Here is a 14,660-nt window from a genome sequence, read left to right on the forward strand (position 1 = left end):
AACCGGCGTGGGACCGGCGTTGACAGGAAATACGAGCCGGCTCGTGATTTAAAAGACCGCCGAAAATAGTCTGGAATTCTGGAGCGGGCCGCGTTTCCCGTGGAATTCTCCCGAGCGTTTTATACTCGGCCGGATTTCTCGGGTCAGAGAAATCTCTGTTCGTTTCCGCGGGCGAACGACGAGAGATTTCTTCGTCATGGTCTCGCGAATTCGAGTGTAACGGTGCGACGAGTCGACGACGAAAGCTCTTTGGTAGCTGGGGACGATCGAGAACCGGCAATTTCGGGGACAGTTACGCGACAGGGCTGGCCGATAAACGTCTCGTAGGACGCGGCGGGCGAACGATCGCGGTGAGAAACGCGTCCGAGGAAGAATCTAATAATTCGCGGCGCGGAACGAGAGTGCGTCCAATTAACGGGGCGCAGTGCCGATCGCGGAATAAATAGACGACGGAATAAATCGGGCACCGGAATGGAGGAGCAGAAATTAATCTGTCACACGGGAGAAAAGGAGCCGCGCGCGCGCGCACGCGCGACGAACGATGAAGTCAGAATCCCCCCGGGGTCTGACTAATGACGCGCCCTCGCTACTTTGTGCATGTGCCCGTTGCGCAACGGCGATGCATCAAGAGCCCTGTCAGATGCATCATTCTCGGTAACCCGAGCCAGGTCCGTATAAATTACGATCAAATACCTGCGGTGCTCGAATTTCGAGCTTATCCAAGAAAACACGCTCGTAGGAGGCCCGCGCCGTCGAGGATTTATCACTCCACCAATTTTATCGCCTCTCCGTGTGTTATTTTCTGATTCGGAAGCCGCCGCGGCTCTCTAATTTCGTTGGAAAAATTGATACAAACGTTGCCGACCTATTTTTAATCGCCCCTGGAATGTTATTTTGTTGAGACACCGTCGCGTCGCGCGCCGCCGCGCGGATCCCGCTGGATCTGTCAAGTTTTCGGGTCTCGCCGTTCGCGATTTCTCTGCGATTTCTCCGCGATTCGCGCTCGGATCGCCCGTAGAAATGGACAATTCGAGGAGAGGAGATACTCAGGGAGATTATGGTTACCGATTGTCAACGGCTATAACATTATTCGAGTCGCAAGGCTCGAATAATCGCGTCTCCTCTTGGGAAATTGTCGATTTTCGTGCGCGATCCGAGCGCGAATTAGCGAGAAATAACTGTATTAAGACTGTATAAAGACTGCGACCAATTACTGGACGATTTGTTTGGTCTATTCGAACGTTATTTTTGTATAATTGACACGTTTCGATGGCTCGAATTACAGAAACGCCCGCTATTCGCGCGAGTACCGACCGCATCGTTCGCAACAATTTCGTTTGAAAACTCTAATTTTTGGAACCAGACGGAATCCGTTGCTCTCTCGTTCGCGTTTCCACCTCGTTCCAGAGGAATTCTTGGGGCTTCATTGAACGCAACACTGTTGTACGCGTCTCGGAGATATTTCTGGAGAAGTATGCAGGAAATCATGAACGAAGTTATTTGCGTTTCGAAATTCTAAATAAAGTCCGCCCACTTTCGGCGTCCTGTTATCCTTTTCGTGATATTTAAAACGCGATATTTTAAAGCGGCCGCCGCGCGCCTCTGCGACGACTATTACCGTTTCCACGCTCGTTTCTGCAATCGCCGCCGTAATAACCGTGCAGCCTTGACGGGGCCACATGGGATCCTTGTCCGTAACATCGGTAACCCCATTCTAATTCGTTTCGACATTCGGTCATTCTTCGACGAGGTATTATTATCGGTTGTTCGATTCTTGGAGGACGCGCGCTCTCATCATCGCGCTGAAGTGTTTCGTTATCGGTCGACCGTGCCAATTGTACTACTTTCTAACTCACGGACCTTTTTCTGCGAGAAATTCGTCGCGACGACGTCGCGATCCAACGGAACGTTGCACAACGTTCGATCGATCGACGCGAAGAAGAGGAGCGTAATTTTATCGTTGATCGCGATATTGCTTACGACGGTTTGATCGTTCGCTTTCTTTCGCGTCTTTTATGCGCGAAGTAAATAAAAATTTGACGCGGTTTAATAAGATTTGTGTTTCAGCCGTAATAATCGAACTTTTTTTATTTGACTTTTATCTTTGCAAGATTGTCGTATCGAAATTCGTAAGCGCATACAAATTCGCAGTTTAGAAGCGATCTTTATTTATGACATTGCCTTCGTTGAACGGTTGATTTTTACGTGAATTTGTTTATTTTTTTAATGAATCTGTTCGATAGAATTGAGATTAAGTTAAATTTTGTCGACTTTGTCGCTGGTTTTGATCACTGGACTGCAGATTTTTGTGTAAATTCGTGATCTTGATTTGTGAATTTGCACGAACTGAGATTTAATGAAATTCCGTCGTCGCAATGACTGGTTTCGACTACTAGTTCGCGAATTTTTCTACGAATAAATCGAGATTAATTAAACTTTCGACGAATCTCTGACTGGATCCGTTCATCGAGCAGATTTCTTTTATGCGAATTCACGATTTTCCAAGCAAATTCGAACTGTGACTCGATCAAATTTTGTCGTCTTTGTCTTTTGCCGCTGGTTTTACTCGCCGGATCGCGAATATTTACATAAATTTACGATTTTCGAATTAAGTTCGAATAAAGTGATATTAAATCGATTTTGTTTCCTTTGCGATCAATTTCGAGCACTCGAAAACCAAGCGAAGCACTGTTCAATTTTTATTCCTCGATTCTTCGAGATTTCTTAATCTTCGCAGATAAATTCGAAAAAAACCACGCCAAATAAAATTCAGTTTTCTTTTCGACCGTTTCTAGTTGCAAACTTTTTATTTCACAACTTATCGAAGCTGTTTAGATTTTGTAGATAAATTCTGTTCCCTTTGCGATCGACTTCGATCACTTAAATACTAAGAAACAGCTTCAAATGTGACTAAACTTTTTATTTTACGTCTGAAGACGTAAATCCTGAAGGATTTCGGACTTTATAGTTGAATTCTGTTTCCTTTAAGGCTGATTTCGATCACTTAAAACGTCAAAAATACAACAATAAATGTGACTAAACCTTTCATTTTACGTCTTCAGAATTTCTGTCTTTATAGCAATATTCGGCTTCCTTTAAGGCTGATTTCGATCACTTAAAAATTAAAAAATAGACAGATTAAATGCGACTAAACTTTTCATGTTGTTTTCAAAATTTCTGTCTTTATAGCTAAATTCTGTTTCCTTTAATACTGATTCCGATCACTTAAAAATTAAAAAAAAAAGAACAGATTAATTGCGACTAAACTTTTCATGTTACGTCTTCAGGATTTCTGTCTTTACAGCTACATTCTGTTTCCTTTAATACTGATTCCGATCACTTAAAAGGTAAAAAAAACAGCGATAAATGCGACTAAACAATTAATTTTACGTCGTCAGAATTTCTGTCTCTATAAACGAATTCTGTTTCCTTTAAGGCTGACCTCGATCACTTAAAAAGCAAAAAAGGCAGTATTGAATACTACTACGCGTTTGAATTCACAATTTCCCCGAGAATTTCCAGCCTCTAAGATCGCCAGCTATCATGGTACCGATCCGAGAACCTCGGGCGGTCTCGTTTCTAAAAGTTCCGTAAAAATTCCGTACACGTCTGCCCCGTGCGCATCGTTGGTAGAAACTCGCGAGCCAGTTACCAAAGAAAAATCGAAAATCTTACCTGAAGTTGAGACTCGAGATCGGATTTCTGGGCGGCCAACTTCAGGGACTTCTCCATATATTCGGAGAGCGAGCCCTTCTCGCCGTCCAACGTCCGTTGCAGGGCGTTCCTTTCAGTGAGGAGTTTCGTGTTTTGCTCCTCAAGCTCCTTGCGCAGCTTCTCCTCCTTCTCGAACGCCTCCTGTGCTTTCCTTGCTTTCTCCTCGAGCGCCTGCAATTGCGAATCCACGTCACCGTTCAGCTTCTGCCCATTCACCGCCGAACCGGGCTCCTCGGCCAACGTGTCACCCATTTCTCTCTGGCGTCAACGGTTCACAAACGGCGCCGTTCACGAGAGATCGTATCCAGTGCTCGACAGCGAAACAATTCGAAGGATGGGCCTCGACCGATCCACCCAGCAGAATCTTTTACTTTCCGATGGTCGATCGAACGGAAGGAGCGAGAAAGAGAGAGAGAGAGAGAACCGCACAGAGGTAGGAGCGTATCGATCGTGTTCGATAAGATTAAATAGATCGTGGTCGATGAATCGATAAAAAAACGAAAAAGGAAAGAGGTAAACTAAAAAAAAGAGTTAATAAGAGAAATCGGAGCTCGGATCGCGATTCGAATAAAAAAAAGGTAAAGCGTCGAAGGGCTCGGCGCGAGGTCGCGGGTCCAACTGGTCTCCGGTTTACCAGAGGCTCAACTTTTCTACCTAAAATCCCTCTTCGCGGTCACTATGAAGAATCAGCGATCGTCCCCCCCACTCCAGTAATATTCATCGTAGAAAAATATTTATAACCGATCCCGATGAGACGAGGGGGAGGCAACCGTTCTCGGGTGCAACCGCGGCGAGGGGCGGGGAGGGCCGCTGCCAGAGGTGGGGGAGACACCTCGACCAAATTAGAAACTGTTCCAGGAGGGTCGGACGGGTCAAACTCCACTCTCCTTTTACGCTCCAGAAGGGTGGCGGAGCCGATCGGCCTGCGCAATTCCCGAGGGACCGGCCACCGTCGGAATCGGCTTTCTCCCGTAGTTGGGAACGTACGCCGATCCGATCCCGCGCCGCCCGGCTAAGGTGGGATCGTTTTACTGCGCCGCCGCGGACAGGCCCGTGTGCCCGCGGTAACATCATTTATAGCGAATGATACTATTTTCGATAGGGCGTGATTCGAACTACTTTATTTTCGTTGGCCCGGCAGAAAATTCGTATAATCGCGATGATTAAACGCGCTGCGACCTTAGATCGGGCTGCTCTAATTACGACCGTCGCGCTATCTCTCTCTCTCTCTCCCTCTCCCTCTCTCTCTCTATCGCTCTATCTCTCTTTCTCTCTGTACCCTCCGTTAGAATCGGTGTCGACGCTCGTATTGCTCTCGACGCGCTTTTCTATTACAATTTCTCGGCGAGATATTCCTCGCGAACGACCGACTCCGAAGACGCGACGTTCCGTAAGCTCAACCCCGTCTCTTCGAATTCGCCCGTTTCGCGTCAAAGAGCCGCCGATATATTTGTTTTAAGCGCGCGATCAGAACGCGTTCGAACGGTGCTGAGAAGTCGGGAGAATTTCAGGCGAGCGAATAAGTGCGCAGACATTTTGTATCGACGGGGCTAGAAGATTTGTTCTCTGAAACCGGTGTTAAATTGACGCGAGAGTGGATGGTCGATAAAACGGAGTGATAAATAATTGATGATACGTGTTTGGAGCGTGAAGAAATTTCGTGTTTTTTCTTCTCAATGAGAAAGCGATGAATCGCTTAGGATATTTGACTACGAAGAGACTAACTACCGAATTTCTAATAAATTGTAAAATGAGAAGAGAATTTCGTGACCGAAGAAACGAGACGCGAAATGATTGTTAATCGAATAATCGAAAGGATCTAATGAGGATTAGAATCTTCATTTTCGATAGAGATTCGCGTTCGCTGTGGGAGCATTCGCGGGAACGATGAAATTCGGCTAAGTTTTTATGTAACCGCGTGAGTTCGAGGTTTAACGATCCGATTTAACGCTTCGATTTAACGCTTTGATTTTACACCGATTTATTTCTCTGTTCCGAAAGCATAAACTTCGCCAGGTTGACGATTTAGAGATTTAAAATTGTAATATTTCTATGTTGGTCGAGTGACATCTATTTTGTTTTTAGACAGAGCGAGAGCGAGAGAGAGAGAGGGAGAGAGAGAGAAAAGCGTTCTGGAAAATATAGCAGGGTTCCGTGTGATTCAACATTTCTAACGGTGCATTTTTAAAAATAGTTCTCTAAAGCGGAGTCATACTAAATATACCGAAAGGGCGATCTTCCCGTTTCCAAGATGGAATTAGATACAATGAATAATCGGTGACACCGAGCCCGCGACCAGATTGAGGGCTCGAGATCTTTCGGACATCTTTATGATCGTTGCGCGACAGAAAAGCGTATTTCCGTTTATTTATAGCGGGCCGGTTGAAAGGATTAAAAAAAAGAAGAAGAAAAAAAATAAGAAGAACACAGAAAAAGAATAGGCGAGTGAGAAACGAGCATTCGAATCGCGGGGAAAAGGCACCGGCAACATGGAATTTATTTTTAAGCCGCCGGGGAAAATGTTAGAACGCGACGCGTGGCTTTGTGACTGTTGTACAATCGGAATTCGCGATAGTCCCGTGTCTTATAAATCTGTCGCATAAATAACCGAAAAATTCTGTTACACGTGTTTCGAGTTCGTGGCGTCGATGGAAATCGTCTGATCGCGAAACTACGTCCATTCATCATCCTAAAATCGCCATTAGAACGCGATTATTTAAATCGAGAGTGTTTCGATGATCTGTGTAACTGTTTTATTAACAAACGATTTTACTCAACTTTTGCTCTAAGCACAACCGGAAAATGATCGAATTAAAACGATCGTAAATTAAAAGTCGTAAATTCTGCGTTCGGTCATTTTTCACGCGAGCCCGTTTTCTAATTTCGAAGTGTCTTTTCCGAAAAGCAGTAAAATTCCGATAAAAAGAAGAACCGAAATGCAACGAACGATTTATCGAATTGTTCACGGGTCGAAATAAAGATCCGACTGATCCGTAAATTTAACGTTTGTCCATTTTTTTCTGTCGATCGTTTCGGAGAGGTTTCAGTTGTTTTTCCAGCCGAATCGTCGAATTTCGAATTTCCTCGTAGGAATCTCCGCTTCGGTTCGCAGGGAGCGATAGAACTTTTCGGCGCCGATATTTTGCAGCGCGAGGGAAGGTAAAAAGAGTAAATGCCGGAGCTGGAATAATATACACGCAGTTAGAGGCCGACGCGTTTAGCGATCGCGAATGATCGAGCCTGTGTGAACAAAGAAACAAATTCTAGAGCCGGAGCCCAGGATTTCCGTTCCGGCCGCCGTAAACTATCGAGAAATCAGTTTTCCGCGTAGCGCGCTCTACCAACTGGCCTTTACTGACATTCCCAGGCGGTTCTAAAATCTCAGATCTTTAACAGAGAACGATTGTTTACCTTCGAGAACTGGATACGCTCGATTCTTCCGAGAAATATCACGGAGAATCAAAAATTATCGGCCGAGAGATCGATTTTCTATCGTTCACGTTCGCCGAGGACTTTCGTCGTGCAGTAACTATTCTGCATTCGATGCTTCATGGGTGACGAACGATTTTCGAGGCTTGTTGGAATTATCGAACAATCGATTAACTGCGTCGTCATCAATTCCAACAGAATCGTAAACTTAAAGTGTTTTATGAACAAAATCGATTCGCGCCAATGTTTTATCGAGTGATACGGTTTGAGAATTTGTGCAATATGTTTCAGTTTTAGAGCTGTTAAAAAATTAAACCGCACGGTGGATATTTAATTGCGTGCAATTCTAGCAGAAAAATGTAATATCATAGTTAAATCGATGAAAACAAAGTATCGAAAAATAAATTCATTGATCGCAAATAAACGTTCGTGAAACATGAAAGAGAACAAATTTGCAAATGTTAACGATTAATAAATATAAAAATAAATAATATAAAAATAAATAATGTACATTAGAATAATGAATGAACATTATCGTGTTCAATTTTGTTCATTTATTGAATTTTTGGTAATTAATGTCAGCGGTGCATAAAATGTATGTATCTCATGAAAATTGATTTTACAAAATTCAGTAAGTCGAATTAACAAAAAGAAATGTTTACTGCCTGAATTCATATCGAAATGTCATTTATACTTGAATAATATATTTTCCACGGAAGATTGAAGTAATAAAAAATTTTATATTCTGAAAGAGTACTTATAAAAGTACCATTTCTACTAAAATATCATAGCAGAAGAAAAATGTTGAACTTCTCTATAAAATATAATTCAGTTCCATTATATTAACGTTAAGAATTATATCTCCTTCAGTGTCTCCAAAATAGTGTTACAAATATCCTATCAGTAACAAACGAAACTATTTCAGGTCACGAGAAGTTAAATTGCTAATTTTAGCCCTTTGCACTCGAATGTCGCCGATACGGCGACGCTATAGATAGCGTTTCTTCTCAATTATTAGTTTTCTTTTCATACTGTAAGGTAATTGTGTAAAATACATTAATGCAAACACAAAAAATCTTGCATATATTAATTCCTATAAAATTTCACAGCAGCGAGAGGATTTTTATTTCAAACTTCGACTTTGTATAGCAAAATCACGATTTTTGCAAAATATATCAGAGAAATCTTCCGAGTGCTGAAGGCTAAAATGAACGACCAGATAGATCACAGATATGGATCAATATTAATTGAATATCGGAACGATAAAACTCAATTTTCCGATACATACACGCTTTCAATAGTCAGGTACAGTAATTTCTCCCGGAAATGCCAAATATCGGGTTGCTGCGAATTTCCGTGTGCTAGTTCTACGCATGTGTAATTTACTGCTACGCCGATGCTAAGGGTTGACGTGTGACGCGGCACGCGTCAATCGCCACGCGAAATCGTGGCATGTGGCCTCCGAATTGCCTTCGAATTGCGTCACGTGGCCTCCGAATTGCCTCCGAATCGCGTCACCTGGCCTCCGAATTGCGTTCGATTCGTGGCAAGAAATTAGAAATAAAAAAGTTAAGTCTCTATAAAAACGAGCCGCCACGTTCAAAAAATCTCGACTCAGTATTCTCGGATCTGCCGGTTTCAATTCCGAGCTCCGAACATTTCTCGGAGAAATTACTGTAACTTTCGGATACCTGTTCAAAGAATCTGCGTAATCTATGCAATGTATTCTCTGGAAGACACTCACAGCAAGCTCGTCCTCGATACGAGTGACGTTGAGGAGAGGCTTGACCTTCTGCCAGAGTTTCCACCATGGCCAGGTGCGGAGCTGCAAGTATTTCCTCAAGTTCCTCTGTACAATGACCAAAGCCAGACGCTGTTCCTGGAGTTTCTTGTAGTCCTTTCGGGACAGGTAACCTCTGATGTAGGCCTGCATCCAGGATACGATCTTGCTGAGACGTTCGTCACGCAATTCCTCCATCTGACCCAGGACTCCGGCACGGAAGAATACCTGTTGTTTTTTTTGGCAAGTGGCGAAGCGCACGAAAACACCATCGATTAGTAATCATCCCTTCGATCGTCGCCTTTCGGTACTTTGATTATTTTTCACGCGACAGCATCTCGAAACTTGTTTGCGATTTATAAACGGCGACGTTAAATAACTGGCGTTTATAAACGAGAAGGAGATCGGGATCACTGTTTAACCCGTTCTCTCTTAGAATCCGGACCGAGTTTCCTCTTTGGGACTGCTGAATCTCCAGCATCGACGATAAAGCAGCGCTTCGCCAAATTTTCTCGAAATTTTAAATCGCAGCAATTACCGAGAAAAGGTTAAATCGAGTGCAAATAATCAAAGTAGGCATACATTTCATTGTTCTACTTCTAAAACGGGCTCGTGCAAGGCATGAAAGGATTGCGATCTGCGCCTCGCGCCGTTCTCGTTTTCTTTTTTTCGTATTGAATCGGGGAGGCGCAGTTCGACTAACACACACTGAAAAAGCAGAATATACCTGTACGCACATCTATTAATATGTTGACGTGGTTGGATATTGAAAATTGATTCTTGTAGTTAATTGAGCGGTAGAAGAAAAATCGTAGAATATTAGACAATAGAATATGGTGAGTGTTGTATGGACTTTATGCGCGAAGCGAGACAGAAGAGAAGACTCCGTTCGACGATTTATCCAAAAATATTGAACTTCCAAGACGACAAAAGAATTTCTAAATATTAAAGTCAATTAATCTTCTGTGACACCTCGCGCAAGACAGAATCTATTTCAGTCACAAGGAGCATCTTCGATCGATTCTTCGAGTAATGTTACAAAACTCTGCGCGAAATTCTGCTGACACGTTGCACGATCGTATCAAAGATCGAGCCAATCGCGAACGTTCGTACAACTGTTATCTCTATTATTCGTTGAGAAAAAAAGAACGAAAAATTGCGTAATTCGCAAGAAAGCACCCTTGTGAAGAAAATGGAGAATGCGGTTAAATAAATTACGATGAAACAACGACGTCGGGAATCATTCCGTTTCCCTCTTCGGAAATGCGACGGGTTAATCGAACTCGTTAAATGAGCGTTATTTTGTACGTGGCGCGATGAAATCTGGCGAGGTAAGCCAAAGGTGTCTGATACCTTGGTGAGACCCATACGATATTGGTCTTGTTCCAAATTGATTGTATCCAGGATCAGTTGGGTCGCCTTTTGTGGTTCGCAAGGCTCTTTGATGGCATTTGCACACAGAATTTTGTATCTGCGGTGGTTCGTTTTATGGTGAGGCGGCACAACAGACAAGATTATCACGCGCTGTTAGACATTTGTATACTGTATAGAACTGTTATATTATTTATGGGAGCTGCGGGACTGTCTGTGGGTCCCTTTGGTGTTTTCTTTTTCTATCTGGGCGACGACAGCCGAAGCTTCGAAAACAGATTTCTCGGGACGCGACTGTTTCTCGAATTGCTAACGAAGTATAATAAATATAGAAGAAACATAATATATAAGAAAATATATAAAAATATATATAAATTTAAAAAACATATATAATATATAAACATATAAATAAAAAATATAGAAATATAAATCGAAGAAAATCATATAATTATAATAAACGAAGAAAATCTGTTTTGGAAGCTTGGACAGCGTTCGAAACAAGAAAAACTGTACAATCGTAAACGTATAACTCCGTCCAAGGAGCATTGGTTCATGTTTTTGGTTAGACGTGTCTGCACGGCGCTGAGAAACAGAGGACAACGTTGGCTATCAAAACTGTAACGCCGTTTCCCTCGAGCCAGCGATTCTGCACAGAGCGCGAACGACGCGTCACCGGGATTATCAATCGCCGATTACTATCAACATAATCGTAGACTCGTCGGAATCAAAGGACTCTATTCTATCCTTTTCATCCTTTCGTCGTCGATTCCATAAACCGATTTCCAAAACTGCTGGCTCAACCCTTCGCGCTACGAACTCTTTCGCGTCGATCGCCGCTTTTCCTTGCTTCGAAGGAATCGCGTCGAACATTCGGCAGACCGTGTTCGAAATCTTGCCGCAGCGCGCAGGGTTGATTCTCAGCTATTCGCTGATCGAAAGCGAAAGGGTTCTTCCTCGGAGAAGAACGTTTTCCGATCGATCGGCGACCCTTGGTTCGAGTTCACGGGTTACGGTTTGACAGCCAATCGAGCGGCCCGGAAGCTTGCTGCGAACTGAAACGGTAATGCAAACATCGCCCATCCGCATCCGGGGGGTTCGTGATCGCGTTAAGGAAACGTGCCTTGGTGTGTCCAAGACGGTATTGGTCGGGGTCTAGACCGGATGCATCCAAAATCGCGGCGGCGGCCTTCTTCGGGTCGGACGCCACCGCATCGACGGCCGCTGGCGCCAAGATCTTGTACCTAAAGGTGGAGGGTCACAAGGCAAAAAACAGGTGATCGGATTCTATCGGGTGGTCAAACGTTTTACAGGGGGGTATGGGGGGCGGGGGTGTTCGATTCTCGGCTAGTTCTAGCTAGCGAATCGTTTCCATCGCTTCTGCGTCGGCGCCTATCTTCCTTAGAGCGGGCGGAGCGCCGCCGGTCCTGATGAATCTCTAGATCCTAAGGGTCACGCAGGGCGCGATACGTGCACGTGCGATCGGGACAACGATGTCTACTAAATGGGTTCGTCTAACAACTGTCTACGTGGTCCAATCAATCTACGAATATCACAGTATTCGTGCATTTCGGGGCGAACGGGGGGCGGTGATCGTTCGGGGGGTTCGGGCGACACGCGTGCGAAACGCTCGCGTCCTCGTGGATTCGCCGCAACAGGGAGGCGGATACTTCTGAAAACATTTCCTGGAAACGTTCGATTAGAATGCGCGGGAGAAACGGCCGCTAATGAACGCGAAGCGAGAATTATTACGAGAGAACGCGCGAACACGCGTTCGGCTGCAAAATAATCGAATTTCCCCGAGAGATTTCAAAACAGTATCCTTTGTTGTGGCGGAAGGTGCGGGGTGGTGGAAACACGATTCGATACGTTTCGATCGAACGGACATTGTGAATGTTCTACGAGGGCGGGGGGCAACAAAGGGGGGGCACGTTACGGAGAAACTCTCAAAGTCTTTCTTTAGGGTATTGAACTAGCCTTGGTATGACCAATCCTGTAGCTGTCCGGATCGAGTCCGATTTCCTCGAAACATTTCGCCGCGGACTTTTTCGGTTCCGCCTCGGACTGCATCGCGGCTGGCGCTAAGATCATGTAACTGTACGACCACAAGACGGAGATCATTATACTCGTTGTTGTTATGCGCCTGTCCCTAAGATTCGAGCTAGAATAATTCGTCCCGGGGCAACGCTTGCTCGCGATATCGATATTTCCTTGAACTGTGAACTCGGCGTTCGCGAATCACGCTGACACGGAAAACGGGCCGATACGTAATAATCTCGTTGTGGCGGAGGAATGAGAGAAGTGAAGTTTCGAGAGCGAAGTTTCATTCGAAGAAGTGTTCCGACGTGTTACCTTCGACGGCAGCTGCCGAGCTGGCGTTCGATCCAGAGACCGGCGTGATATAATTAGAGAAGTGAATTATTACCTGTGACCAGATTTTACGTAAAGGCTAAACCGTGAGACCTGAAGAAACTTACAGAATTACGGAATGTTTACGGTCACGAATTGCAAGCGTGAATTTCGAATGCCCGGCTGTACGAATTTTCTTTGCAACGTTGCTCTCCTCCGAGCTGACTACGACGAATTGCTAAGATCTCCCGCAGATCCTCGAGAACCCTGTGCGACTTCGATGTGTACCGGTTAAAGAAATCTCGAATCCTTACCGTAGCTTGAAGTCAGGGTAATTCATTCTGTTGGGGAATCCTTTACGACAAATACGGATGCCTTCAAGTACACCGTTACAGGTCAGCTGATGCATCACGAGATGGGAGTCGATCACACCCGGCTGTTTCAACTCGTTCGGGATGATGCAACGGACGAAGTGGGGCTGGGTGGCTCTCAGAGTGGTCATCAAGTTGTTCAACTGTTCCTTGTAGGACGACGAGACCGTCGAGAAACCGCCACCCTTCTTACCACGTCCGCCCTTGCCGCCGCCGGCATCACCGCCGCCGGACTGTCCCGGATGGTCGGCGAAGATCTCGATCAACAGTTTGTTCGAAGATTTCTTGAACTGGTCGACCACAGTGTCGTTCAACGGGTCCTTGTTCTTTTCCAGCCAGCCCGTGATGTTGTATGGTACCTGTCGTCATGATTCTTGTTTAACATCGAGCCAACAACTTGCAGACGATCGCGAACGATCGTTTCGAACATTTCCGAGTGTCCCATAATTATGGTGTTCCATAATTATGTTGACACTCGGAAAGGGATGATTCTTGAGGTTATTTGAAGCAACTTTTTCCTTTGCGAAAATTCAATCCGTGGCTTCGTTTACGAGTTATTAACGAAAAACAGTGACCAATGAGAGATCGCGTACGGCTGACGCCCCGCCCTCTGACACTCCCCGACCACTGCCGCTGCGTCAAACGGTCGACGCGAGGCGGTATTGGCCGCATGGGCGGAGCGCCGGCCGCGCTCGGTTTCCAATAGGTCCATGTTTTTTGGTAATAACTCGTAAACGAAGCCGCGGATTGCATTTTCGCTAAGGAAAAAGTTGTTTCAAATGATCTCAGCTACTCCTTAATTTTACTTAATTTTTCTAAGATATAATTTTTCTGAGATAATGCATATATCGTTTGTACAGTAGTTTATAGTAGTATAACATTTGAAACTCACGTTTCCGGCATAATGGCCAATAGCGAAGTGAGCTGCTTGCTGTCCTGGTTTCGGTGGCTTCGGTTTCAAGAAGTTGGGACTCTTGCCAAGATGGTTGTTGTTCAGCTTCTCCTCGAAAGTCTTGTCGGTGGCTTTCGGGAACATAGATTCTTCTTCAAGAATTGACAGGATACCCATGGGCTGTTTTGGAGAACGATGGACAGTGTTAACTTCCGCGTCGACGTGAACAAGTTTCAGTTTTCTGAGAGTAGCGTCACCCCTCTTAGCTAGCAAATTTTGCTGCTCGATCAAAGCTTTACGAAAGATTATTTACTATTCATTGCTGTGAAACGTACTTTGACATTAACATCTACTTCCGTTTACAACAAACTTTTAACAACTGAATTTTTCGTTTTCACTTTTGCCCCATTCTTATTATATTCTATTATTTCCATTATCAATTGAAAAACTACGTTCCCGAAAGCGTAAATTTACTATGTAACAAAATACAATTTTTACCATTCGATTACATTAAACATAGAATTATCAAATAATTTAGATCAGCGAGAAATTAGTTGTACCATCGAATAAACGCTACTCTCAATTTTTCATTTAACCATGAACGACAATACAAATCTTTGTATTTCATTTTCGTTTTTCAGTGCTGCTTCACTTTCCCGTGTGATCTAATCAAAGATCAATGCGGGAGAGACCTTCAGAAGCAAATTTCTGAAGTTGAAACAAAGCTTCGGTTACACCGGGACAGAAGGAATTTTTT

At 44.3% G+C, this 14,660-nt stretch overlaps 1 protein-coding gene across 43 annotated transcripts in view; it reads right to left on the minus strand.

Moving 5' to 3' along the window:
* Mhc (myosin heavy chain) overlaps positions 1-14,660 on the minus strand; it is a 60,909-nt gene that overhangs the window by 17,568 nt on the left and 28,681 nt on the right. For 22 of the 43 annotated variants that reach the window (XM_076525665.1, XM_076525663.1, XM_076525664.1 and 19 more), the window contains exons 12-16: positions 13,904-14,083; positions 12,955-13,370; positions 11,415-11,535; positions 8,888-9,151; positions 3,676-3,885 (exon numbers count right to left, since the gene is read on the minus strand). In XM_076525665.1, coding sequence (XP_076381780.1) covers positions 3,676-3,885; positions 8,888-9,151; positions 11,415-11,535; positions 12,955-13,370; positions 13,904-14,083 — 1,191 coding nt within the window. Of the gene's footprint in view, positions 1-3,675; positions 3,886-8,887; positions 9,152-10,276; positions 10,395-11,414; positions 11,536-12,268; positions 12,387-12,954; positions 13,371-13,903; positions 14,084-14,660 lie in introns of all 43 variants that reach the window. The other 21 variants (XM_076525672.1, XM_033484953.2, XM_033484949.2 and 18 more) reach the window with 2 other exon arrangements.

The sequence above is a fragment of the Megalopta genalis genome, chromosome 12 (genome assembly GCF_051020955.1).
Source record: "Megalopta genalis isolate 19385.01 chromosome 12, iyMegGena1_principal, whole genome shotgun sequence".
NCBI classification, from domain to species: Eukaryota; Metazoa; Arthropoda; class Insecta; order Hymenoptera; family Halictidae; genus Megalopta; species Megalopta genalis.